This window comes from Dinoponera quadriceps, unplaced genomic scaffold (genome assembly GCF_001313825.1).
Source record: "Dinoponera quadriceps isolate SergipeBrazil2010 unplaced genomic scaffold, ASM131382v1 scaffold2600, whole genome shotgun sequence".
In the NCBI taxonomy this organism is placed as follows: domain Eukaryota; kingdom Metazoa; phylum Arthropoda; class Insecta; order Hymenoptera; family Formicidae; genus Dinoponera; species Dinoponera quadriceps.
The window spans coordinates 1,247,434-1,269,701 of NW_014556795.1; the positions used below are offsets into that span (position 1 = coordinate 1,247,434).

General features: G+C 44.6%; 5 protein-coding genes across 10 annotated transcripts in view; 2 read left to right on the plus strand and 3 right to left on the minus strand.

Annotated features, from left to right (window-relative positions):
- The first annotated feature begins 691 nt into the window (after positions 1-691).
- LOC106748199 (dnaJ homolog subfamily C member 3) lies at positions 692-4,868 on the plus strand. The gene is made up of 6 exons (XM_014626492.1): positions 692-881; positions 972-1,082; positions 1,245-1,444; positions 1,519-1,844; positions 2,298-2,641; positions 3,101-4,868. The coding sequence occupies exons 1-6, from the start codon at positions 836-838 to the stop codon at positions 3,517-3,519; spliced, it is 1,446 nt and encodes a 481-aa protein (XP_014481978.1). The 5' UTR covers positions 692-835; the 3' UTR covers positions 3,520-4,868.
- On the minus strand, positions 4,080-6,532 carry LOC106748148 (IQ domain-containing protein D-like). Its single transcript, XM_014626393.1, has 4 exons — positions 6,528-6,532; positions 5,919-6,165; positions 5,463-5,792; positions 4,080-5,350 (listed from the first exon to the last, which is right to left on the minus strand). The coding sequence occupies exons 1-4, from the start codon at positions 6,530-6,532 to the stop codon at positions 5,072-5,074; spliced, it is 861 nt and encodes a 286-aa protein (XP_014481879.1). The 3' UTR covers positions 4,080-5,071.
- LOC106748150 lies at positions 5,717-8,944 on the minus strand. The gene is made up of 4 exons (XM_014626394.1): positions 8,930-8,944; positions 8,397-8,636; positions 7,968-8,159; positions 5,717-7,216 (listed from the first exon to the last, which is right to left on the minus strand). Exons 1-4 carry the CDS (start codon positions 8,942-8,944, stop codon positions 6,575-6,577), a joined length of 1,089 nt encoding a protein of 362 aa, XP_014481880.1. The 3' UTR covers positions 5,717-6,574.
- LOC106748198 (5'-nucleotidase domain-containing protein 3) lies at positions 7,132-16,059 on the minus strand. Of its 4 annotated transcripts, none has more exons than XM_014626489.1 (8): positions 15,818-16,059; positions 13,645-13,820; positions 12,984-13,211; positions 12,370-12,510; positions 12,124-12,281; positions 11,839-12,025; positions 11,625-11,765; positions 7,132-11,367 (listed from the first exon to the last, which is right to left on the minus strand). In XM_014626489.1, the coding sequence occupies exons 1-8, from the start codon at positions 16,023-16,025 to the stop codon at positions 11,011-11,013; spliced, it is 1,596 nt and encodes a 531-aa protein (XP_014481975.1). In that variant the 5' UTR covers positions 16,026-16,059; the 3' UTR covers positions 7,132-11,010. The 4 variants fall into 4 exon arrangements, with proteins under 4 accessions (XP_014481975.1, XP_014481974.1, XP_014481976.1 ...); XM_014626488.1 differs by having other exon boundaries at positions 12,370-12,513; positions 15,818-16,052; XM_014626490.1 differs by lacking the exon at positions 15,818-16,059 and adding an exon at positions 15,071-15,207 and having other exon boundaries at positions 12,370-12,514; positions 12,985-13,211; positions 13,645-13,815.
- LOC106748197 overlaps positions 15,526-22,268 on the plus strand; it is a 63,771-nt gene continuing 57,028 nt past the window's right edge. The window contains exons 1-2 of one of the 3 annotated variants that reach the window (XR_001374724.1): positions 16,198-16,534; positions 16,945-17,677. Coding sequence is in view for 1 of the 3 variants with exons in the window: in XM_014626483.1 (XP_014481969.1) it covers positions 15,529-15,842 (314 nt within the window). In the remaining 2 variants the exon portion in view is untranslated. Of the gene's footprint in view, positions 15,843-16,144; positions 16,535-16,944; positions 17,678-22,268 lie in introns of those variants that run through there. The other 2 variants (XM_014626483.1, XM_014626484.1) reach the window with 2 other exon arrangements.

The following is a 22,268-nucleotide window of genomic DNA, read 5'->3' on the forward strand; positions in this document are numbered from 1 at the left end:
CTTATAGAATATTACTGCGATCTGCGAGACGTTCATTGATTGGTTGTCCAGAACTTTTGTCCAGTTTCTCGTAAAATAATCGCTACTATTATTTCCAGCTGTCTTTAACATTTATCGCGCGAAAACAGGGATTTCAACGCACTTTATTATACTTGTATATTACTCGAAATAATCAGATTTCCGGCGGGAGAAATATCTGAAAAATACCCGAAAGGCTCGTATTTTTTCGATAATACTCGAGTATGTAAGTATTGGATATTGACATCGGTAAGGTTTTGCGCACGATGCAAATGCGTTAGCGATAAATATTAAATATTAAGAATAAAAATGAGAAATGGTGCGATTAAACATAATGCGTAATGGGAAAGAAACGAAGTGAAAGATAGAAAGACGAAAGCAAGCGACGGCAATAATAATAAATTTTGCTGAAGAGAACACGAGAGGAACGGACCTGCCAGGAAGCGCCAAGTAACAATAAAAAAAAAACATTACATCAAGGTTGTAGTTTCGCGTTCAACGATATAAGCGCAACACAACACAGGTTATGCGTAACATTTACATCGTCGAGTGGCAAATTATAACGTTGCCGTAACACTGCTGCTGTTACTCAATGTTTATTGGCCTCCTAGCAAATTTAAATCTCGAGTAGTGGGGAAACACGGGTTGACGCCGTTACCAATCGCGTAAGACCACGATCGCAATGGCGGCGTGGCTGAACGGTTTTGTGTTATCGGCCGGATAGGTGTTGCTTTCTCGGCGCGACTCGAGTCGATTTTCTTACTCGCAACGTTGCTGGCCCAGCGCGCTCGCTCGGCGGACCGTTTCCTTCTCAGTCATGTACGTTCTCCTGCTGACGGCTCTGTTCAATTTCGCCCTGGACGGTACGTGGCCCTAACCTTTTAAACCCTTCCCCGGTTTGAATAAATCAGCACCTGCCCACGCACGATTAACAATACGAGGTTGCCTTACAGCGGTAGGAAGCGTCTCTCAATTGGAGATCAATAAGCATTTGGAGCTCGGCAGGGAGTTCCTGGCGAAGGGCCAGCTGCAGGACGCACTGTCGCACTATCACGCAGCTGTCGGTAAGTCTGAGTCATGAGATGCCGAGACCGGTTTCGAGATGCCTCTCTGATGTGTACGTCTCTCTGATGCATCGTCGTCTTACCGGGAGCAACGAGGAGTGAATATAAATATCATAAAAGAGAGAAGGAAAGCAAGCGTTTGTGAATATAAGCCTCTTTCAGATGGCGACCCGACTAATTACCTGACGCACTACAAGAGAGGAACGGTTTACTTAGCTCTGGGTAAGGCCAAATTCGCCCTCCACGACCTTGACAAGGTTCTGGAATTGAATGCGGACTTTATACCGGCCAGGCTGCAGCGTGGCAACATTTTGCTCAGGCAAGCCAACTTCGACGAGGCTGAGGCCAACTTCGTGGACGTGGTATGTTGTTCTTGTATTCAAGGCTTACTCGTGTAACGTGGGAGTACTCCCATACTCATCTTACTCTGTTGCAGCTGTCTGTAGAACCAAATAATAGAGATGCCTTGAATGCCTTAGATAAATTATACCCAGCTAGGGAAGACATGAAGGACATCGACTTGTTGGTGCGTAATGGTGAGCATGGGGCAGCTGTGCACCATATCACGCGGCTCATCGAAGTGTGTCCGTGGTCGTCTGACCTCAGAGAGCGCAGGGCCGAGAGTTATTTAGTCCTCGGTGATTATATGAGCGCCATATCCGATATACGCTCGACTACAAAATTGTTGTCCGACAATACGGAAGGATTTTTCAAGCTCTCGACGTGGCTCTATCGTCTTGGACAGGTGGAGGAAGCATTGAAGTGAGTTGGAAGTGAGAACTTGGCAGAGGTGGGTGATATCATGGTCCCTCGTTTTGTGCGATTACTTGGTTGATAATCGAATAACCGAACAGCTGAAATATGGATAAAATGTTAAGTAACGAACGAAACACTTTAAGTGTACGTATATACGTATAATAATATGCCCGAGATCATGAAATATGTGTGCGATTCAATGATCAAATGTATCTTTAAACGTCTCGGAATGCTCGAAGGTAAAAATACGTTGTAACAAATGCCGATTGTTGTGCATGTTATCGGCGTTGCGTAACGGTGAGTTACCGAACGAATGATTCCACAAGTGATCGTTGAAATTCGTCGCTCGATAGCGGAGATATCAAGGGGGGGCCGTAATACCACCTTCTCCTTTAGTCACGATTATCATCGATGCTTATGCGTTCGAGCGCGACGTTAACTTGAACTACAAATGTTTAGAGAGATTCGAGAATGCTTGAAGCTCGATCCAGATCATAAGGAATGCTTCCCGTTCTACAAGAAGATACGAAAGATCAGCAAGTTGCTGCAAGACGCGGAAAAGGCGTCGGAAGATTCGAGGTACGAGGAGTGCGTCGATTCGGCCGGGCGTGTGTTGAAGCAAGAGCCGGACGAGCAAAATGTGCGGTTCGCAGCCTTTCATCTTCTCTGCAAGTGTCACACCGGCACTTCCGAGACAACGGACGCGATTAACAACTGCCAGGAAGCATTGAAGATCAGGAAGGAGCCGGGTGTCATCTGCGACAGCGCGGAGGCGTATCTCGCTGCGGAGATGTTCGACGATGGTAATTCATCCGCTTTATTCGGAACGATTCCTACCCGACCGTCGTTTCGCCGGCGCATTCTAGGACAAATTTCTAGCGGAAACATTGAATTACACCATGCGTAAAAATATTATCGCCCATCCTGTGCAGCCAGTAACGAGTGTAGTGCATAAGAAATATGCAGTAAAACGGGATTCCTTTCAGACAGATATTTGTTTCTTGCTTGCACGTGTATAATGTCATAATCAACCGCGTGTTAAGATCAATCTTACGGCTTAGAAGGTTAAAGTTACCCCTTGTCCGCGACCTCGCTTTAATTGGCCAATCACAGTCGTTCGTTAGAAGAATAATTGATCGTGATCGCTCGATTTGCTTGCGACTCGCGCTTTAAAGCAAGGTCGTAGACAAGGGCTTAGATACGCCCTGTGGCGTTTAGTGACGATCAAGTCGTACGTTACAAATACTTTGTCCCCACGACAGCCATCCGGGACTTCAAGGACGCGTTGGAGATAGACCCGAACTTCCAACGGGCGAAGCAGGGTCTGCAGAAAGCGCAACAACGGCAGAAGATGTCGGAGTCGCGGGACTATTACAAGATCCTGGGCGTGCCCAGGACCGCGAAGAAGCGGGATATCATCAAGGCGTACAGGAAAGCGGCGCAGAAGTGGCATCCGGACAACTTCCAGGAGGGCGACGAGAAGAAGCACGCCCAGAAGAAGTTCATCGACATCGCCGCCGCCAAAGAGGTCCTCACCGACGACGAGAAGAGGGCGAAGTTCGATCAGGGCGAGGACCCGCTGGATCCCGAGTCGGGCCGACATCAGCAGGGCTTCAATCCCTTCCAAGAGTTCCACCACTTCCACGGCTCCCCCTTCCAGTTCAAGTTCCACTTCAATTAAACGCACGAATCGCGCGGATCATCCCCGTCGTAATAGGAGCAATTACTATCCTCGAATTCTTCTTATCCTCGTCCGCGACGTGGACGGTGACACACCTTCGTATCCTTCGCTCTGTCCTTAGCCCGAATTTAATTTTCACTACCTCGTGGCTGGAGAGGCCGTGTTTAACTCTCGTTGAAACGGACTCGGGAGGTTCGTGATACGCACGACGGCGAATTAGTACGCACTGTCTCGGCCGAGTCATCTCGCATTATCGGATGCGTGTCCTCGTGTTTTCGATACGCGTTGCGTCCAGCTTTTCGGTACGGCGGCGTAACGGAGCGGCAAACGACGGCCGACGCTCCGCAAGTGTGTGTGTGTGTGTGTGTGCGCGCCTTTCAATGGCCGAGGAAATGTAAACGCGTTGTACACCTAATTCAATCGTGGAACGAGAGAGGAAGGACTATTTAGTTATATATATATATAAATATAAATAAAAGAGATAGTGATAACTATCAAATGAAATTACGAACTTCTTTTAGGGCAGATATTTAGGAAGATTTCGGATCCTTTTTGTAGAGAGAGAGAGAGAGAGAGAGAGAGAGAGAGAGAGAGAGAATTCTCGAGACGATGCGCGTGACGCTGCCATAACAAGCGTTTTCCGAAACGACGGGTGTTTCAGGCGCGCCTTCCGTACCGAAAAGATCAGACGCAAGGTAGAGTTGAATCGTTTGATAGCTTTGCCACTGCTAAGAATCACCGTACAGTAATGCGCTACACGTGCATACGGACTGAACGACAAAGATGGTCTGCTTGAATTCCCGTGAGCGTGTGTTGCGTGCAATTTTTCATCGTAGCACCGTCGATCTGTACTCGCCAGCGTGGCGATCCGCGCAATTGTGATCATACTAAATGTCGCCGTGCAAACGAAGAATGTACAGTTGATCATCACACACACACACACACACGGACGCACACACACACACACGGACGCACATACATATATATACAGACACACACACACACATAGTGTCACTGATTTACTTCAGCGGCTACTCGATCGTTTTAGCTTGGAACGTGCGATCAATTAGATAGAGAGATAAACGTGAAAGCCATTTCTTGATGATGATGATGATGACGCGCCCTTACCGAGTACGAATACAATTCTACATTCACTAAGTATTTATATCTCGTTATTATTATAATTATTATAATAACTGCGCGCGGTATTCGTACTCGGTAACCGTTCACATAACACGTTGTGTAGTGTGCCCTGTGCGCTCGCGGTGTTTTGCATGAGTGTGAGTCGGAACTTCATGTGTAAATACTGTATCTCTGATATTTGTTTAAGAAATATACATATATATATATTTGAGTAATTTATACAGACGCAAAACTCGGAGGCATTATATATGTACGATAGTATGTACAGAAGACGGAATCTTTCTCTTCAACGAAAAATGCGAGGTATAAATATATATAAGTACCGAACTCTCTCTTTCTCTCTCTCTCTGTCGTTTGCTCAGGCATTGAAGTCCTCTTTCTCTTCGAACTTCCGTCCCGGGTGCGCTTCTCATCTTCTCTTCTTACCGGCCGCTCCTCTCGGTTTCTTCGATTTCTCAAGACTCCTCGTTTGTTCCCCCAAGTCTTTGTACTGCCCTAATTTATGCCTCACCATGTAGTCCCTCCATGCTGACTGGATGATAGTCGCGGCCCTATTCAGCTTCTCCCGATACCTCGCCTCTTCCTGCAATCTCTTCTCTTCAGCGTCGCACTCGTCGATGAACTCTTGTCGCGTGTCTCTCAAAGCGCGCATTTCTTCCGTCTCAAATTTTTGCTTTTCTATCTTTCTCTGTCACGGACAAAAATAGGGTTCGAGCGAGCTGTTCGGATGCTACTTGCAAAACAGTGGGTGAAGAATGAAGTCTCTCTCTCGACACAGGTATCGAGACATTCGAGTGTACCTTAAGCTCATCTATTTCTTGCTGTCGTTGCACGATTTCCTCGTTGTATCTTTTCGTCCACTCGGCCGTCTGCTCTTTTTTATCCGTGATATCCGTTTCCAAGAAGGCGGTCATTTCCGCCGAGATAATTTGTTCCGTGCTGTATTCCCTCGTGTTGTCGCTCAGTTCGTCCATCATATCCGTCTTTTGCAGCTTCAGCTTCAGATCCTGCTGCTCCAATCTGGCCTTCGCCCATTTTTCCGCGTAACCTGGGCGCAACACCGCAACGACGGGATTTAGGATATCGAGAGTGCGGCATCGAAATGGTCCGTGTAACTTCTCGCACAAAAGCTAACGTTAACATTGTTGCAACATTGCAGCAATATTGAGCATTATGTTGCGGCAATGTTGCCGCAAGCTTCTGCGCGCCCATGGATTACTTAGTTTCGCGCTGTTCGAGAATATCGCGTGGTCGACCTGCGCGTCGCTTTTCTGATCGAGACTAATCGTCTTCTTCCTATTCTCCTCGTTCGCCTTTCGATCAATCTCCAGCAGCTCCCGAAGTTGCTCCGCTTGGTCCTGCCATATCTCCGCGTCCACCGAGAGATTATGCTCGCTCTCTTGCTTCTTCGCAATTTCATGAATTTCTTTCTGCAGACTGTCGAATCTTCGGTTGTCCCTCACGTCGTGAAAAACTTTTTCGAGGACCTTCTGCACGTAGTTCCTGAGCGGATATTCGCGAAGATGTTCTCTCGCCCACGAGAGGCTGCGTGAAATCTTCACGCGGAACGTAACTCGGAGAATATCCCAGACAGCGCGCGATATTTATAAAGTGCTTTTTGAGTATAAATATGAAATATTTCGTAAATATTCCAATGCTCCGGGAAAGTCGGGCATGAGAGAGATTGTGATAAATATGGAAAGATATATATGAAGAATGTTTGTCGTAAATAATAAAAACACGATCCACGTGATTTCGCTTAAGTGAAATCATCACGGATCAGAAAAGTCTGGTTGCATTAATCAGAAAGGGAAACAGCCAGACGCACTTTGGTCGAAGGGAACGGAATTTCTCGTTGTGAGAACCACATTTTTCTGGGTCGTAAGAGATAATTATTTAATACTAATCAATGTCAGATTATTCTTTCATAAATAACAGATCCGTGGATATTTGCTGAATATCTAATATCTATGTTTTTTTTTTCCAACATTTCATAAATATCGCGTGCCGTCTGGGAACTGGAAGATCGCAAATGCCTCGCACACCTGTCCCTCTGCATCTTCTCACTCGCGTTGGGTACCAGCGGTAGGAGGCCCATGTCTTCTCGAAAGATTATCCTAGGCTCATCGGGCACCCCGTACGTCTCGTCGATCGTCTTAAACGCGTCGTCCCAACGCGGATCGACGTCGGCTTGTATTACGTAACCGAAGGTAGCGAGTTTCTCCAGGTATTCCTCGAGCGTGCACGAAATAGCGACCGCTTCCAGCGGCGTGAGAGAAGTGGTCGGCGGCATATCCATCTGCATACTTTTCACCCCGATATTCACAGAGGCTTTCATTCTCGAATGTGCGCTCCCGATCGACAGGGGTTCCACAGGCGTTCCAGAGTTCCTAGCTTCGTCTGTGTGTGACGACTGTATAATAATCAATCGTATGTCACTTGTTACATTGTATAATAAATAATCATCGATAGATAGATATCCTGTGTATGTATGTAAATGTAGAGTTAAGGGAAGGACCGTTCTCGGCGAAGCGAGGATTATCACAATAACGGATTACTATCTCTATCACGCACGGAAACTCCATATTGCGTAGATTAGATACACTCTCTCTTTCTCTCTCTCTGTGGCGCGATTAAGAAGAGAGAAAACTCGTTTCTAAATCACACATCTAGAAGAGTAACACAGGTTGACGAGAAAATTTTTGTCAAGTAATTCCAATCGGAGTAGGTGTTTCTTTTAGATTTTCGGTCATGAAAAACAGTGCCGCTATCTAAGTTCCCAAATAGCAAGGTGACGTTAAATGATGTTTTAAGAAAAAAAATAAACATCGGCGTTAGAGACGTCATTTGACGCCACCTTGTTACTTTCGGCTCGTTCGTCATCGCGTTAGGTTTTAAAAGCATTTTGAATTTTGAGATGAGAAATCAGCAAGAATCGTAAGAAAAAAATGTATGATAAATTGGCTAAGCATATTTCTTTGCTATTGAAATGTCCAAATTCGAGTGTGACTGAGTAGAATTACTTGATAAAAATGATTTTTGCCGGCCTTACGTAATAATTAATTAATATTAAGATTTTCAAGAGTCGATTAACCGCACTATAACTTGAGGAAGCCTCAGACAATAGCCTGAGGCGCGTTCAGTCATTGATTTATGAAAGAAATGAGTATTCAGTAGAGGCAATAATATCCCTGTCTTAAAAACGTGCCTTTCTCGGGATAAGAGTACCCATTTCGTTCGGCCGACAACTGAGTATTATTACGCGTCTCCTCGCTCCGCCCGATGTGATTTTATACTCCCGTCACCTTATGCTGTGCGTCTTGCGTAGCTGCGTTCAACGCAGCTGGAACGCCCGGCGGCATAAATATAATGGATTTACGACCGGTGACTGTATTCCTATGCGGGTTCGTTTTTATAAATCCCTCGCCTCTCGATCTTTCTAAAAGAGAATCGAACCTGGAATCTGCTTCTACCGTGTTTTTAGACTCGGCATCAACCTGTAGACGCGCGTTTGCTCTTATTAATTATCACTGATAACTATTGTTTTGTTCCAATAATACACTATATTTCTGATTTTCGTTGGATCTCTCCGCGGGGAAACATTTTTCATATATAATTATTTATAAAAAATATGTCCACATGTATATATATGTAAAATTACCACTTTATATATAATTGTATATTTAATTATATATGACAAATGTTTCCCAGGTCATGATAATGGATTATTTTACCGTTTCATTCATAATTTCCATCTTGGAGATTTTATCCAAGTTTTGTAAAAATGTATTGGTGGACTGCTTCCTTGTTTCTTCGATAGCATTCTCGCCCGCCAACGCATCATCGGCAAAGATCACATTTTTACGAGCTTGCTGAAGAGCTAACGTCGATAGTCTCTGGAGCGCGACTTCTTTTTGAAACGCATATATATCTTGGGACGCGCTCGACTTATTTATCGTCACATCGGTGTTATACTGAAACAGCAATTGTACACGTCGTTGCATTATTTCACATGAAACATGAAATTTCGACGATCGAGAAATGAAGTGGACGATAATCTAAGATAATTCATGTAGCAATATGTCGCGTTAATTTTAGGCATTTTAGGAAACACGTTCAATAGTTTATTTTAGTGTAATATTAAATTTTCAAAAATTACGATATCATGTAGACCGATTTATATGTACATATGTTGGAGTGCACAAGAATTATTATTAACAGCGACTTAAACTATAGAAAAATTACTATTAACCGTGTCTATACGAACCTTATTATTGTGCATCTTCGAGCTTTCTTTTCCTATTTCTCCTCGTTAACCAATATATTTGCCAGCAATGTACAGGATGGACGTGTGCAAAATATTGTCAGCTGAACCTTCGGTTTAATCCAGTTCCAAGACATATTGTTAAGCTTTCGCCTTGTCAAATGCGTAAAAATTTGAAATCACGCAAAATCCCGAAACAAAGACAGATTGTACCGCATGAATATCGCTGGTGAAGATTGTTTTCTGTGAATTCATGCGTATAAGCATTGTTTGAAATATATCGAGTATAAAAGCAAGTAAACGCGATTCAAGGTACTCTTTGGTCCTAATACAAAATCTGGGGGTTCCTCGGTCTTAATACAGAGTCTCATTGGTTGCATGGAAAATAAAGGTATATTTAATAAACATGATACATTTCATCTGCAAATATGGACTAAATAAATATATATATCTCTCATACAGGAATCATCACCGTACTTATTTCAATGAAATGTTTGACATTCTCGAACATTTAGTTTCCCTAAGAACTAAATTTCAAGAACATACTACAAGAGATCTCTCTCCACAGTTAATATAACTTCTTATTTTTACGTATTTATAATCTCATTTAACTGAAAATTCACTCATGCACTTCTTAAAAATAAGTGGCGATAATACTAACTCAATGGCGATTCAGTAAAGAGAATGAAACGAGAAAGAAATATATATTGGCGTAGCAAATGAAACAAAATAACTGTTTGATTTCTCGATCGAATTCGATGTAAATTTTGATCAAGAGCTAATGCCGAAATGCTTGCATTTGCTTACGTGATAGTAAATACGCAGTACAATGACGAGGCTACATTTCAAATTTATTATGCATCAACGCGCGCTACCAGTGTAAATCGCTTTGCAAAAATAATTGAACACCAACACGGATACGGATCGGCATTCTTTCCGAAATTTGTATCTCACTTTACATGTAGATATGTGTATATATATATATACATATCTTTTCTCCGCGTATATAATTTACTAAAAATAAACTCTCCAGTAACTAGAATCTCTCTTTGAATATTTAACGAGTCTCATCTAGCCCAATAATACTTTGTACGTAGCGGTTGAACTTTTACCTGGTTTCCTATTCTATGCATTTTACTTGTTACAACATGATGTATCACTTCATTTTACATAATAAGGCTATTGTCATGGTAATAATAATGTAAGAGCCTTCGTGATACATACGGCCCGACCCGTTTTATCGCGTTTACATGCATTTCAATGCAAATTATCTGTAACTACGCTGTAACGGCTGTAAAAGCGCATTAACATTAATCGATATAGATTTACATGTCATATACATGTGATTACGCGTGAACGCCTGATAATGAGGCGGGACTTGGTGCAAGAAAGCCACGCCATTATGGCACACCGCGATGTTCCACGTTACCTATGGGCCTCACTCACGATCGGAAAAATACTGTTACTGTCAGTCCGTTGCCGTAATCGTACGTTCTGAAAGCGCCTTGCCTAGTTACGCAAACAATGACGACAAGTCATTCATCTCTATCCAGATAACACGAAATATTTTATGAATATTCTTATGAAATACGAATGCTCTCAATTCCAGAATATTCGAATCGGACATTCCATGAGTATACGCAGAACATCGCAAGCAGAGATTCGTACGTTCATAATAAGAAAAATTGAAACGTGAAAAAAATATACAGGGTGAGGAAAATCCGGGACCCCGAAATATCTTGAAAAATATATGTTTTATAAAAAACTGTTTTCAGATAAAAGTTATAGGGTTTGAAAAGATCTATTTATCCGATCTTATCGGTTTGACCTCGGGTGGAGGTATCAAAGTCAAACGAAGATCAACTTCACTTTTTTCTTTAATAGAATCATATAGTTTTCTCAACACAGATCAATTCCTCTGTTCGTTCTGCGTATAAAAGTATTAGAGTAAGATCATCGGTGGGTGAACACTTTTCGAGATATTTTACTTTTCATCTTGATATTTTTCAGCCCGGGATATGAGATAACTCATCAAGTATTCATTCATATTCCTGTGCTATCTGGGTAGGAATAGCGTAGTGGTTTTACATAAAGTAACTAGTGTACTCGTGCGGCATCACGCCCCTCCTGGGATAAAAGGTGTGACTGGTGGAGTATTCCAACAGATTCGTGATCGAGCTCATATAGATGTCGGCGAATCTGAACAGTCTTCGGGAGAAATAAGTCGGGTTGTGGTACGTTCTGAATACCGAGCCGAACTGTTTGTTAAAGACCGATTTGATCTCGTTTCTCAGCTGGTCCCGCTCGTCCATCCACTCGTCGAGCACGTCCTGCACCTCCGGCCCCTCGTAATCCTGGTGTTCCTCTATCAGGCCGGTCAACATCTGAAGCCAGTTCGCGTTCTCCTTGAACTTCGGATCGTTCAGTGTCTCGATCTCGTGCTGTGATTGAATTGAAAACGTAATACGCAATTAATATTGTTACAATTACAATGTGAAATACTTCAAAAATATTAAATAACATTCTTCGAATATCAGAGGAGTGTTATTTTAATATTGAATAATATTCATTTCATATTCGAGGAATATTACGCGTTTATAGGGAATCTCCCTGTCTATCTATCTTTCTCTCGGCCCTTCTCTCTTCCGCGGGTGCAAATTGATTTCATTCGCCAGTGAGAATTCTATGCTTAAATCACCGTCAATTCCTTGATTATCGCCCCGGTTCGCCAGCCGTGTTCCAAAGTCACATCCGCCAGGTCGCTGTACGGATGATCGCCGAAGTACAATACCTGGTGTCCCCGCCATCCGGTCATGTCTTGCAATTGTTTGACCGTTCCCTAAAACGATTCATGGCGATGAGGCGCGCGATATCTCGGGCGAATACGCGTGATGTAAAGTGGAGGTACTCACTTCGAGGTATATGACGCCTTTGTTGAGTTTGGTGACCCGATCCCAGAGTTGCGTTTGCTTAACCTCATCGTAGATCCTCAACGGACGGGACTCCTCGGTGAAGAATCTCGGTTTCCTCGCTTGAACAATCACCACGTCAAAGTAGTCCTTCCAGTTGGGTCCCACCAGAAATTCCATACCCTTGTCACTGAAGCAGTATGTTCGGTCGATATCGCGCTCATACAGCGGAAAAGAGGGTAAAATGACGGGAAACTTTAAGACCGTCGACTGATGGAGAGAACTTACACGAAATGGAAAGGACTGTTCGTCACCAGAAACATGTTCTTCTTCACTTTTTGAAGTCGCTCGAAGAATCGTCTCAGATCCTTATTCTGCTCCAAGTACTCCGAGACATTCTCCTCTACCAACTGGTGCATTATAGGATGGCAGTTTTGTACGGAATTCTAGGCACACCGTGGAAGAGATTCATCGAAATGTGAAATCGGTGAGCGTGAACGCGCGGCCAGCTGTAAATCGGATCATCTAGTTTACCTTGACGTCTCGGAACAGTATCTCCGGGTGATAATCGATGTGATTCTGCAGGAAATACTCCGTGACGTTGCACAACAGACCCATTTCTGGCACGGAAAACAGGTCGGCTAATTGGACCATTTTCGTGCTCTGCAGAGCGTCCTTGAGCGGAGAAGAAGAAAATATATCACTGGAATATTTCACTTCAGGTTTGCGTCGTGAACAGCAATGAACGTACCTTCTACGAGACGAAACGACCCATCGTCAAAAACACACATGTCGTTACATGCAAACAGAGAAAGAGTGAGATCAGTTTGGGCGTTTAATACAGTCGGAGGCCGTTTTCCTCTATCGATGAGCAGAGGGCAAGCACCAAAAGACCGACGTGCTATTTTGTTTGCAGGTTTTCAAATCTTATCGAAGGTGCGGAAGTAAAATTTATACGTATGAATGCAAAGCAGCAACGTTTCTTTATCAAAATAAAACGTAGTCTTTTTTTTAAGTATTACATATTATATTGCGAATAATAATAATAAAAAACACTTTCTAAGAAGCTTACTTTCTAAGCACTTACTCGACGCGTTATTCTTCGCCTTCCGAGGCGCGCGATTACGTTTATCCGATAACGAACTTACGTGGGAATGTTTATGCGGCGCCTCGACGTAGGCTATCGGTATTATCCTATTTTTGTAGACCCGCAAGACCTCGTCGTCGGGCACTTGATGCAAGCCACGGTAAACGGCGCCAAATTGAATTTGCAGGAAGCTGTCGAGCTTCAGGAGGAGACCCTTTTCGATGTCGTAATGGAGGCCGCGGACGGCGAAATTCTCCCTGTACTCCAGATTGGCAATTCCCTCCGGGTACTGAAGAGAGGGGCGAAAGGGGGGAGGGGAGGACAATTAAACGAGTTTAAGGGAAGTTGAAGGTGAAATTCTAATCGGCCGTAATTGTCTTTTGATTTCGCCGGAAAATTCCGAGCGGCTGTCCTTTGAAATAGAAGGACAAATCGCCAAGTTCCGCGCGACGACTCTTTCTCATTATACTTTTCAATCTTCTCCTTCTAACCTTCGTGCGATTTTCGAATAGAATATTCGAATTACTTTCAGCCGGTGCGCGGTGCCGACGGTGTCGTGAGTCTTCTCAATGTGGCGAGTGTGTAAGGGCAATAACGTTCGCAACGTTACGTCGTGTCGATCGTATTGGGTGTATTCGGTGAAAGTCAAACGGGGAAAAAGTAAGCGCACGGAGATTGGCGATCTTACATCTGTCTTGACAAACAGGTATATCGATATGAACCTTGTACTTCTTAATGAGCATGTCGCGTCCCAGACTGTAAAGCAGGTGATCCATGGACGGCTTGTAGCACGCCAGCGTGTAATCATAATCGAATCCGTAAACCTGCACCTCCTTCAAGTCGAGCTCGTTGCACGCGAAGACACCCTTCGGATTCACGTCCTGCGGGAGCTTCTTCGCTAAATCAGAAATTCGCAGATATCACGAATTAGCGAAATCACAGCTGTGTTCCATCTCTCCGCGTTTAATTTCGAGAACTTGTGAAAAGGAGGCGCCCGAGCGCGCTGTTTTCTATAGATGAAAATAAAATGTATCGGAAATACGATGGAAGGAAGCGAGGTATTCCGGTCCGGTATTTCAGACGTCTTAAAAGAAATCCGTGTTATTTCAACGTATCGGCGCTCGCATCTCTGATCTTAATTCCGCGTGACTCAAAGTCCTCGATTGGAACGACACGACGGCACGGTTATTATTTCTTCGGATCCAGCTAGCGATCAATTTGTGCGGCGCTCTCGTTTCGTTCTATAGATGTGCGATACGAACTGATTTTCACTGTCCTAGATTTTTCTACGTACGTCTCCTTCCTCTCTCGTCGTTCCGCGTGAGAGAGAGAGAAAGAAATAGAGCGACCGATCCCCGATTCTAAATCTAATCTGTCCACGTTCTTTCGTTTTACGCCGCTTTTCGATGCCGTCGCCACTTGATTAATTAAGACCGACGAATATATCAGATAAAGTAAAAGTCGCGGAAAGAAACAGCTGAATCTCATCAATAATTTATGTGCCTGCTTTATTTGCCCGCTCTCGGAGGAAATTTGCATGTTGCACGGTTTAACGTATCATTATCTAAGCATAATGATAAGATAATACGATAAGATAATAAATCTGCCAACGCAGCTGATTTGGCAGAGATATAGCGTCTTCAAAATTAAACTTTGAGAGAGAGAGAGAAAGAGAGAGAGGGGCTGGATTGTGTGTTTTTTTCGCGCTTGCGACAGAATTTACACAGAAATCTGCCTGGAATTGTTTTCTCGCGCGATATTCTCCGTTGCTTCGAGTTCAACTTCGCGCGTTCCCCGAATTTATGATGAGTGCACGTTAATTACTCAAATACAACCGTACACCTATGATAACACGCGCGGTCCCGAACTCCGCTCGCGTTTCACCTTCGCGTTTTCAAGGAAAAGATTATTAAATCGAAATTATATGGCCATGAAGAGCCAAGCACGGCTGGTACAGCGTCGTAATAAGTAAAACTTCATAAATAGTAAAAGTGTTTGCTTCACATGGAACCAAACGTTTCGGTTATACTCGACTACCTCTTCGGTAGAGAAAAACAGTACATAAGATACACCCAGTGTACATGATTGATATATTTCCCTCGATTTATGAAATTTTATTTACTATGGCGGTGTATCTCTCAGCCTTACTTGCCCTTTTCCAGCCCCAGGAGATTCAAATTTAACCATCTCGAGGAGATTATTCGCGCCGACCGCGACGATGAGAAGCCGGGGAGAGATTCGACGTCCTTCGAAGACACATCACGGGGAAGAACGGGAAAAGATTAATTGCGTTACACTGAACGTCTCTCTCGCACGGTGTCGAAACAGCTGGCGACGCGCCAGCCGTCGCCGGCGAGTTTCCCCGTGGCCGTCGCCCGAGAATGCAACCGCGAGACGTCTCTCTCTCTCTCTCCATCGTGTCGAAAATTCACCTCATCTCATTTAATGAAATCTCACTCCCCCGCCTTTTCGCGAGGGAATGAGATAGATAGATAGATAGATAGATAAATAGAGAAAGAAGGAGAGAGAGGAAGGGAGGAGAGAAGAGAGAGGGAAAGAGAGAAAGAGAGAGACGCGTAACGGCGCGTCTCCCCCGAGGCGGAGGGATGATGCGCCTGATGAATTACTACGCGCGTGTCAAGGTCGCTTTCGAGATCTCTTCGATATCTCGAGAGCGGGGCGCGCCTGCGCGCCGCGTGTCAAGGCCGCGCGCGCGATCGAGGTATCGAACTGTGGTGCGAGCGCAATGGCGCGCAGGCGTCGCTCACTCGACCGCCGACGGTCTCTCGACGGTTGCGAGGAAGACGGACGTGGACTCGCTCGCAGACAGGTACACGCACACACACACCCCCACAAGGACGACATGGCGATCGTGGCATGGCCGTTGGCACTCACACTTGCACTTGTCGAGCATCCTCAGGTAATTGTCGCGCATGACCTCGCGCGACACCTCGCCGCGACTGATGGCGCGGTCGCCCACCGCGCGTCGACACGCTCTTCCATCGGCCGGCGGCGGCACGGCGACGTTGCGACGGCCCGACCGGACGGCGAACAGCCTCACGGCGAGGAGGCTCGATGTCGCGACGCGCCTCACGTGCAGCATCACGGACGATTGGCGGGCGTGCAACAACAACCGCCGCGGTCTCGCGATTGGCGCACGGCGCGCGGCGGCCGATTTGAATCGCGGCGCTGACGGTGCGACGCGCGCGCGCGCCTGCGATCTTGTTTGTTACGCAATCAGCGGGTAGTTATTTCAGCTCCCTCGAACGGCTATTCTCGCGTCTCGCGCGCTCCCCCTCCCTCGAAGTCACGGTTCGAAATCTGCGTCGCAGGCGACATCCTCGCGGCGCCTCGTGCTTTTTCGTCGAGCGCGGGACACGGCTGTTCGAGCGGCACTGTCGTGCACCGCGACATCCGATCCGTCGCGACGGTACTCGCGTGTTGTCGCAATAACGACGCCTTATCCGAGCTGTTCCGCGCTCGTTCGTCCTGCTGTGCCGTCCTTGAGCCTGCGTTTCCCTCCCCGGATGGCACAGAGGGGAAAAGAAGCCCCCCCCCCAAGCAGGGAGCAGAAGTCATATAAAAGTCAGGTGATGACGTCAAGATCGAGAGGTAATCATTTATAGAAAATCGAAATGATGTCGTTCGATGGTACTCAAGTGACGACGATTTCACTTTTTCGTGACTGTATCGTTAATTTGATCAGTGACCTCCTTATTTACGGCCCCCGGAAATAATGATTATATATGACTGTATGTAATTATATAAAATCATATGTGAGTTTTGTTTATATATGTGGTTACATATGCGATCACATATGTCTATACGAAAAAAATGATATCGTGTCGTTTAATTTAACGTCGATATAATGTGCTGTCAGAGGTTTCGATATTCTTAGGCCGGTTTCCACGTCACTTTTAGAGGCGCTTTTATCGATAAAAGAGAGTCCAGAATACGCCTATGTATTTAGATCATATCAGAGAGACCAAACATCAAGATCAACGTACCATTTTTATTTTTAGGCCCTAAATCCCCCTCTGTTGAAGGTGTAGAATTAAAATGTACGCGGTTGGATGCGAAGCGGCAACGTTTCTCCGTCAAAACACATTGCGGCTTTTTGAAAATTATTACATATTGTCGTGTAAATAAGTGCTTTGTAGAAAGTTGGGGAAACGACGCTTCGTGAAAGTAGACCCCAAAACCGACATATCCGTGATACCTATCAGGAAAAAAAGCAATGGAATTATATTGTTTTATATATCTATTATATGTATCCTTACATGTTATCTTTAATCTTGTAAATTTTTATTATGTAGAAAGGCTTCCTCTGATCTTTCCTTTCCGATTATCTTAAGCAAACAAGAAAAACAAGGAAAAATCGGACATGGTAGCTTCAACAGTATTTTGTGAGATAATATTTCATAGCAAAGTTCAAGCATGTCGGTTGACAGACCAGTAAACTCGGCTATTTCGGTTCACAGAACAACCTAAATATATATATATAGATTTTTAATTTCTTAAAAATTAATTTTTTCATTATATGTCTTATTATTATTTACTTTCTACCTTAAAATAACATTTAGTTATAAATACAGTTGCAAAATACAAATAGTTACAAATCCATTTACTTGACAATTCTCAGGTCCGTCATTTTTTATCAAATAAAGGACCAGTCAGGAAGAAGTCGGAGATGGCCAGCTTCTTACTTTTCTGTGGCGCTCCAACCGAGAAAATATGACACATTGATTTCCCATACCACATGTTTCACGTTTTTCCCCCCATGTATTTGCGATCATTGTTCCGGGAAAGTCCCGAAACTCGAGAAGCATTTGATTATTCAGCGTTACGGGAAAATGCGTTTCTCTCTCGGTCGATCGGCGCATTTTAAACGTCCGGATGTGCTCCGCATGCGAAGGCATGACGACGTTCCCTTTGCCTCGACCACCCCTCTCTCCCCTCCCTCTCTCAGACTGATTGATCCAGTTCCGGGGCCATTAAGATATTCCCGCGATCGAGCGTTTACGTGACGCCAAATGTCCAATTAGAATCGCTCGGGACCGCCCGGAACGTTCGTCGGAACGAGGAACTCCGCGTCTTTAGAAAGTCAAACGGAGACATCCGCCCGCGGGATCTGTATTCCGCTCCCTTCTCTCTTTCGCTTTAACATTTACCTCGTGCTTCACCTCGAAACGGGTTAATTGTCGCGCGAATCCGCGCCCGGCGTGATTCGAATGCGATCCCCCCCCTCTCAGCGTGAGTTTCTCCGGTAAATAAATAAAATAGCCGGGGTTGCGCGTGCGTACTCCCAGGCGGCGGTTCCTTCAGCACGTGCATTCTGTCGTCCGTTCGGAACCGACGTTCTCCGAAGATGCTTAACACACTTCGCACCTGATCCTAATCGCCGGAGACTGCCCATCGCGCGCGCGAATCCCAACCGGCTGCGAACCGGGCCGATTATACGCTTCCACATTTTAATAGACCGCTGTGAGCGGCGGCGCGACTCGTCGTCGATCGGTGTGATTAACGATCGGTTGTGTCATCCGTTCGTTTTTTTGGTTTCGCGCCGCATCCGCGTATCCCGCCGCGACACTGCCGTTATCGGCGGCCCGCTTGGAAAAACGACGAGGTTTCGTGAATCCCGCCGCTCGTAATCTTCTGTTCTCCACCTTCTGCCATTTCGGAGATTTTCAAGGTGCCGGGTCATCGGTTCGTCCCGCGGAGCGGAGTTATTTCGCGACCGAACCGGTGGCTTCCGCGAATATATCATATATATATGTACAATTTTTTTTAGTATAAAACGTATTTTTACAGAAAATTCTTCCGACTTTATTTATATGATAAAACAATTAGTATTGCAATACATTCGAGATAAAAAGCTACAATTATATATATTATATATATATACATAGAATTCGATATTTAAAAAATGTATAATATTACAGTGACATTAAATAATATAATTTTTTTAATATCATCAGGAATGGACATATAACCGTCTATTAATATTCCAGAGGAATTACTTAATATTAATCGATATTACTAGGATATTACGAAAATATTACGTCTAATATTTTCAGAAGATGCGTGTTATTTAATATTCAATAATATTACGCGCTTATAGGGTGCCGATCACATCCGCGTGTCCGATGGTGACGTCGATGGTTTGCGCCCGGCTGCTCGGATGCGCTACGCAATTAGAGAAAAGCAGAAAGAAGGAGGAAGAAAGGAAAGGCGGAGAAACGCGTTTCGTGTTACGGAGTTACTCGCTTCTCGTGCAGCGACATCGTCGCTTGTCGCCGTCGCGTCGAAAATAATCTCTCCCACCGCTTCGTGATCGATAGACGTCGGAAGCGATCTTCCAGCATTTACATACGCAACTGTTCCGCACTTGCTGCCGGCACGCGACCCCGTTGCCTTAATCTAACCTGGTCTTCGATCCCCGGTCGTCGCACTCCTCTCGTAATGCGCCTTGTCGTACACACGCTTTTCCCAGCGCTTCGAGCGCGCAAACGACCGATTGGCTTCCCAACACGGCGGGGTTATTAAGAATTGTATCACTTCGTTACGTAATATCCTTCCTTCTCCCGAGATGTGCGTGCGTGCGTGTCGCCGATACTCGAAACGCGCGAAGAGGAAGAAATGTAACGACTCCGCGCTCAGCTCGGTTTAACCGAGCTTCCCGATAACGGAGCAAGGCTAAGAAAACTCCCACGACGTAAAAAAGACTCCATTAATGCAGATCCATTCTCTGAGTACAGTGGCATTGAACATTTTCAATCAGTGACTGCTGCTTTGGAGCGTCATTGCCGATTCACCGAATAATCAGCAGTCGTAATGGGTGAATATTTGGGCGCACCTGACTGCGAAATCTCCGGCGTCATCGCGCCTACACACATTGAGGGTAGAAAATATTTTGAAATACTTTTATTCAGTGGGCACTGATGATATAAATTATAATTGTAATATACACGAATCTTCAAGTACTTTTATTTAAATAGAACATACAATTGCTTTCGTGAGGAGTTACAGATAAAAAAAAATCTTTTCTAATCTGATCATTTTATTTTCAGCGTAAAAGAAGTATATCGGCGCAAGCAGATATGTTACTAATGCCGAATAAATATTTTTTATTTCTTGAAATTTTCCTCTCATACAGTGCAGGGAACTGCATTAATGGAATCTTTTGTACTTCCGCTACTTCGAGATATCGTCGGTCGCGAATTCGGGCTTTAATTATGATTGCGCGACGCGAGGTGACGAGTTTCACGTTGCGACATAGCGTATAGGCAATTTGCCGCGATACTCCCTGTAAAATTTTCCATACACCTGAGATATCCCGAGGCGCTGAATACTCACCCCCTGTACTCTGTGTATCGACAGCTTCAACAGAATCAACGTGCACGCTGTGTTACCGTTCGTTCGTTCGTTCGCTCGTTCGCTCGCTCGTTCGTCCGCTCGTTCGTACGAAGCCGCCCGCGGATTTCATATCTCCGCATATTGTGTCATGTTAAAAATAGCGGCTTGACTTTCCAACTCCTTTACGGAGGGCAAGTTTTACGCTCGCAACTTTCTACGTTATTTCGGCGCCTCTCACCATGACTCCACCCTTCCGCTGCAACGTTGTTTTCCTTTAATATCCGTCTTTTCCGGTTATTCTTCATCGCCGGACTTAATACTTCTGGCTGCTCCGTTGGTCGCTTTTTTCCCCTCCCTGCTTTTTTTTTTCATAAAATTCAGCAAACCGCTTAATTTTAATTCAACGGGGATACCGGGGCTTGTTTGTTGGGATTTATTTTACACAATGCACAATGATTAAAAAGTATTTTACAATATCGTGAGAATTTATATGTAACTACATCCTTCAGTTTTTAGAAAACATATTAGCTTTATATGCAGTATTATAAACAAATATACGACAGCTGTTGTACCTAGCGATAGATATTAATATAGTGAGCTTCGAACCTGTCGTTATAACAGTTACCGTGTACTTGTAGGCAATTTTGAATCAAAAAAAGTCCTTTACCATTTTGCGAATAACCATGTATAAATTTTTAAATTATTAATTAAAACGGCCTCTATATATGGGCGGTTTCAATAATTAGGAACTAAAAATTCTGCGTGTTTGCAAAAATGGTAGAGGATTTTTTATTGTCCAGCTGAATCTGTTGGCAATGCCTTCGCTAAGTTTGTCCATGTTGATCTAGGACACCCTGTATAATTAAATATAATGATACATAATCATATATGAAGTGATAGTACAGTTATATGTGATTATATATAAATATATATCATATATATACCTAATTATATATTTTTATATATGGATATGTTCTATATATAATTACATATGAAAAATTATCCCGGGGGATGCAATATGTTAACCACGAGCGACTTCGTACACCCAACTGACACGACACTCGTAATATATACTGCAGAGTGGAATATGCTCTTTTATTTATCAAGCGAGAGATATAAGCTTTATGACAACCAACTCCCCCTCTCCGTGTGACTTTTATCCCCGGTCCCTTCTAAATCTTCGCGGAGAGCGGAGTGTAACGTCTCTCAGGGAAGATCTGGCAAGAACGTTCTCTCTCTCTCTCTCTCTCTCTCTTTCTCTCTCCCGGTAAAGGAATTCTTCCTAAATAAAAGATTTCTCGAGTGTGACGATATACGAATGAGGCTGGACGACGACGAGACTTTTCTTTTTTCGCGCGTTGATTACGCGCGATACTTATTGCGTCACGATAATGCCGCATCGCGCTATACGTAATGAGTTACGTGCTGGCGTACAGTGCTCGCTAATTAGTCGATAATTACTCCCGCAATTTTCGACTTGCATTAATCTGTTAGTTAATGGTTCACACTAATTTCAGTCCGCGGCCATTACGTTGATCCATTTCTTCGCGGCCCGTCGAATTTCGCAGCGGCGGCGGCGGCGGCGCTCGCTCGGTAACGCGTCCGCTAATTAAGCGGGGGATAAACGAGCGAGAGTCACGGATTCAGCCGAACGGCTTGAGAGCTGGCTTATCCGGCTTCTTCTCGGAGAAGAGCGAGAACAAATCAGCCGGCTCCACTTATTTACGGAAGTACTTTCTTTCCTCTCCCCCCCCCCCCCCNCGGCCTCCTGGCTTTTTATTCGTTGAGTTTTCGGCCCGCCGTATGGAGTAAAAGCGAGCGAAGTGTATCGCCGCTACGAGAGCCGGTACGAGGAATAAGAAATAATCGTTGCCGGGTGATACGACATTTTTAGAGGCGCGACACTCGGAGGTGCAACAATCGCTCGTTGCGAACGAGAAATGACGCGGGAGGAATGTGATTCTCTCGCGAGATAATGTATGACACAATT

Excerpts from the sequence above, each read along its gene's own strand:
- LOC106748199 (XM_014626492.1), top strand. The coding sequence starts at position 836 with ATGTACGTTCTCCTGCTGACGGCTCTGTTCAATTTCGCCCTGGACG. Across the intron at positions 1,083-1,244 it reads GCACTATCACGCAGCTGTCG|ATGGCGACCCGACTAATTAC; the intron begins GTAAGTCTGAGT and ends AGCCTCTTTCAG. Across the intron at positions 1,845-2,297 it reads CAGGTGGAGGAAGCATTGAA|AGAGATTCGAGAATGCTTGA; the intron begins GTGAGTTGGAAG and ends ACAAATGTTTAG.
- LOC106748148 (XM_014626393.1), bottom strand. Across the intron at positions 5,793-5,918 it reads ATCAGAAAAGCGACGCGCAG|CTTTTGTGCGAGAAGTTACA; the intron begins GTCGACCACGCG and ends TGTTAACGTTAG. Across the intron at positions 5,351-5,462 it reads AAGAAATAGATGAGCTTAAG|AGAAAGATAGAAAAGCAAAA; the intron begins GTACACTCGAAT and ends TGTCCGTGACAG.
- LOC106748150 (XM_014626394.1), bottom strand. Across the intron at positions 8,160-8,396 it reads TGGAAATTATGAATGAAACG|GTTGATGCCGAGTCTAAAAA; the intron begins GTAAAATAATCC and ends GCGCGTCTACAG. Across the intron at positions 7,217-7,967 it reads CGCAAGACGCACAGCATAAG|TCCGTTATTGTGATAATCCT; the intron begins GTGACGGGAGTA and ends TAGAGATAGTAA.
- LOC106748198 (XM_014626488.1), bottom strand. The coding sequence starts at position 16,025 with ATGCTGCACGTGAGGCGCGTCGCGACATCGAGCCTCCTCGCCGTGAGG. Across the intron at positions 13,212-13,644 it reads TGCTCATTAAGAAGTACAAG|TACCCGGAGGGAATTGCCAA; the intron begins GTTCATATCGAT and ends CCCTCTCTTCAG. Across the intron at positions 12,026-12,123 it reads AACAGTCCTTTCCATTTCGT|TGACAAGGGTATGGAATTTC; the intron begins GTAAGTTCTCTC and ends ATACTGCTTCAG.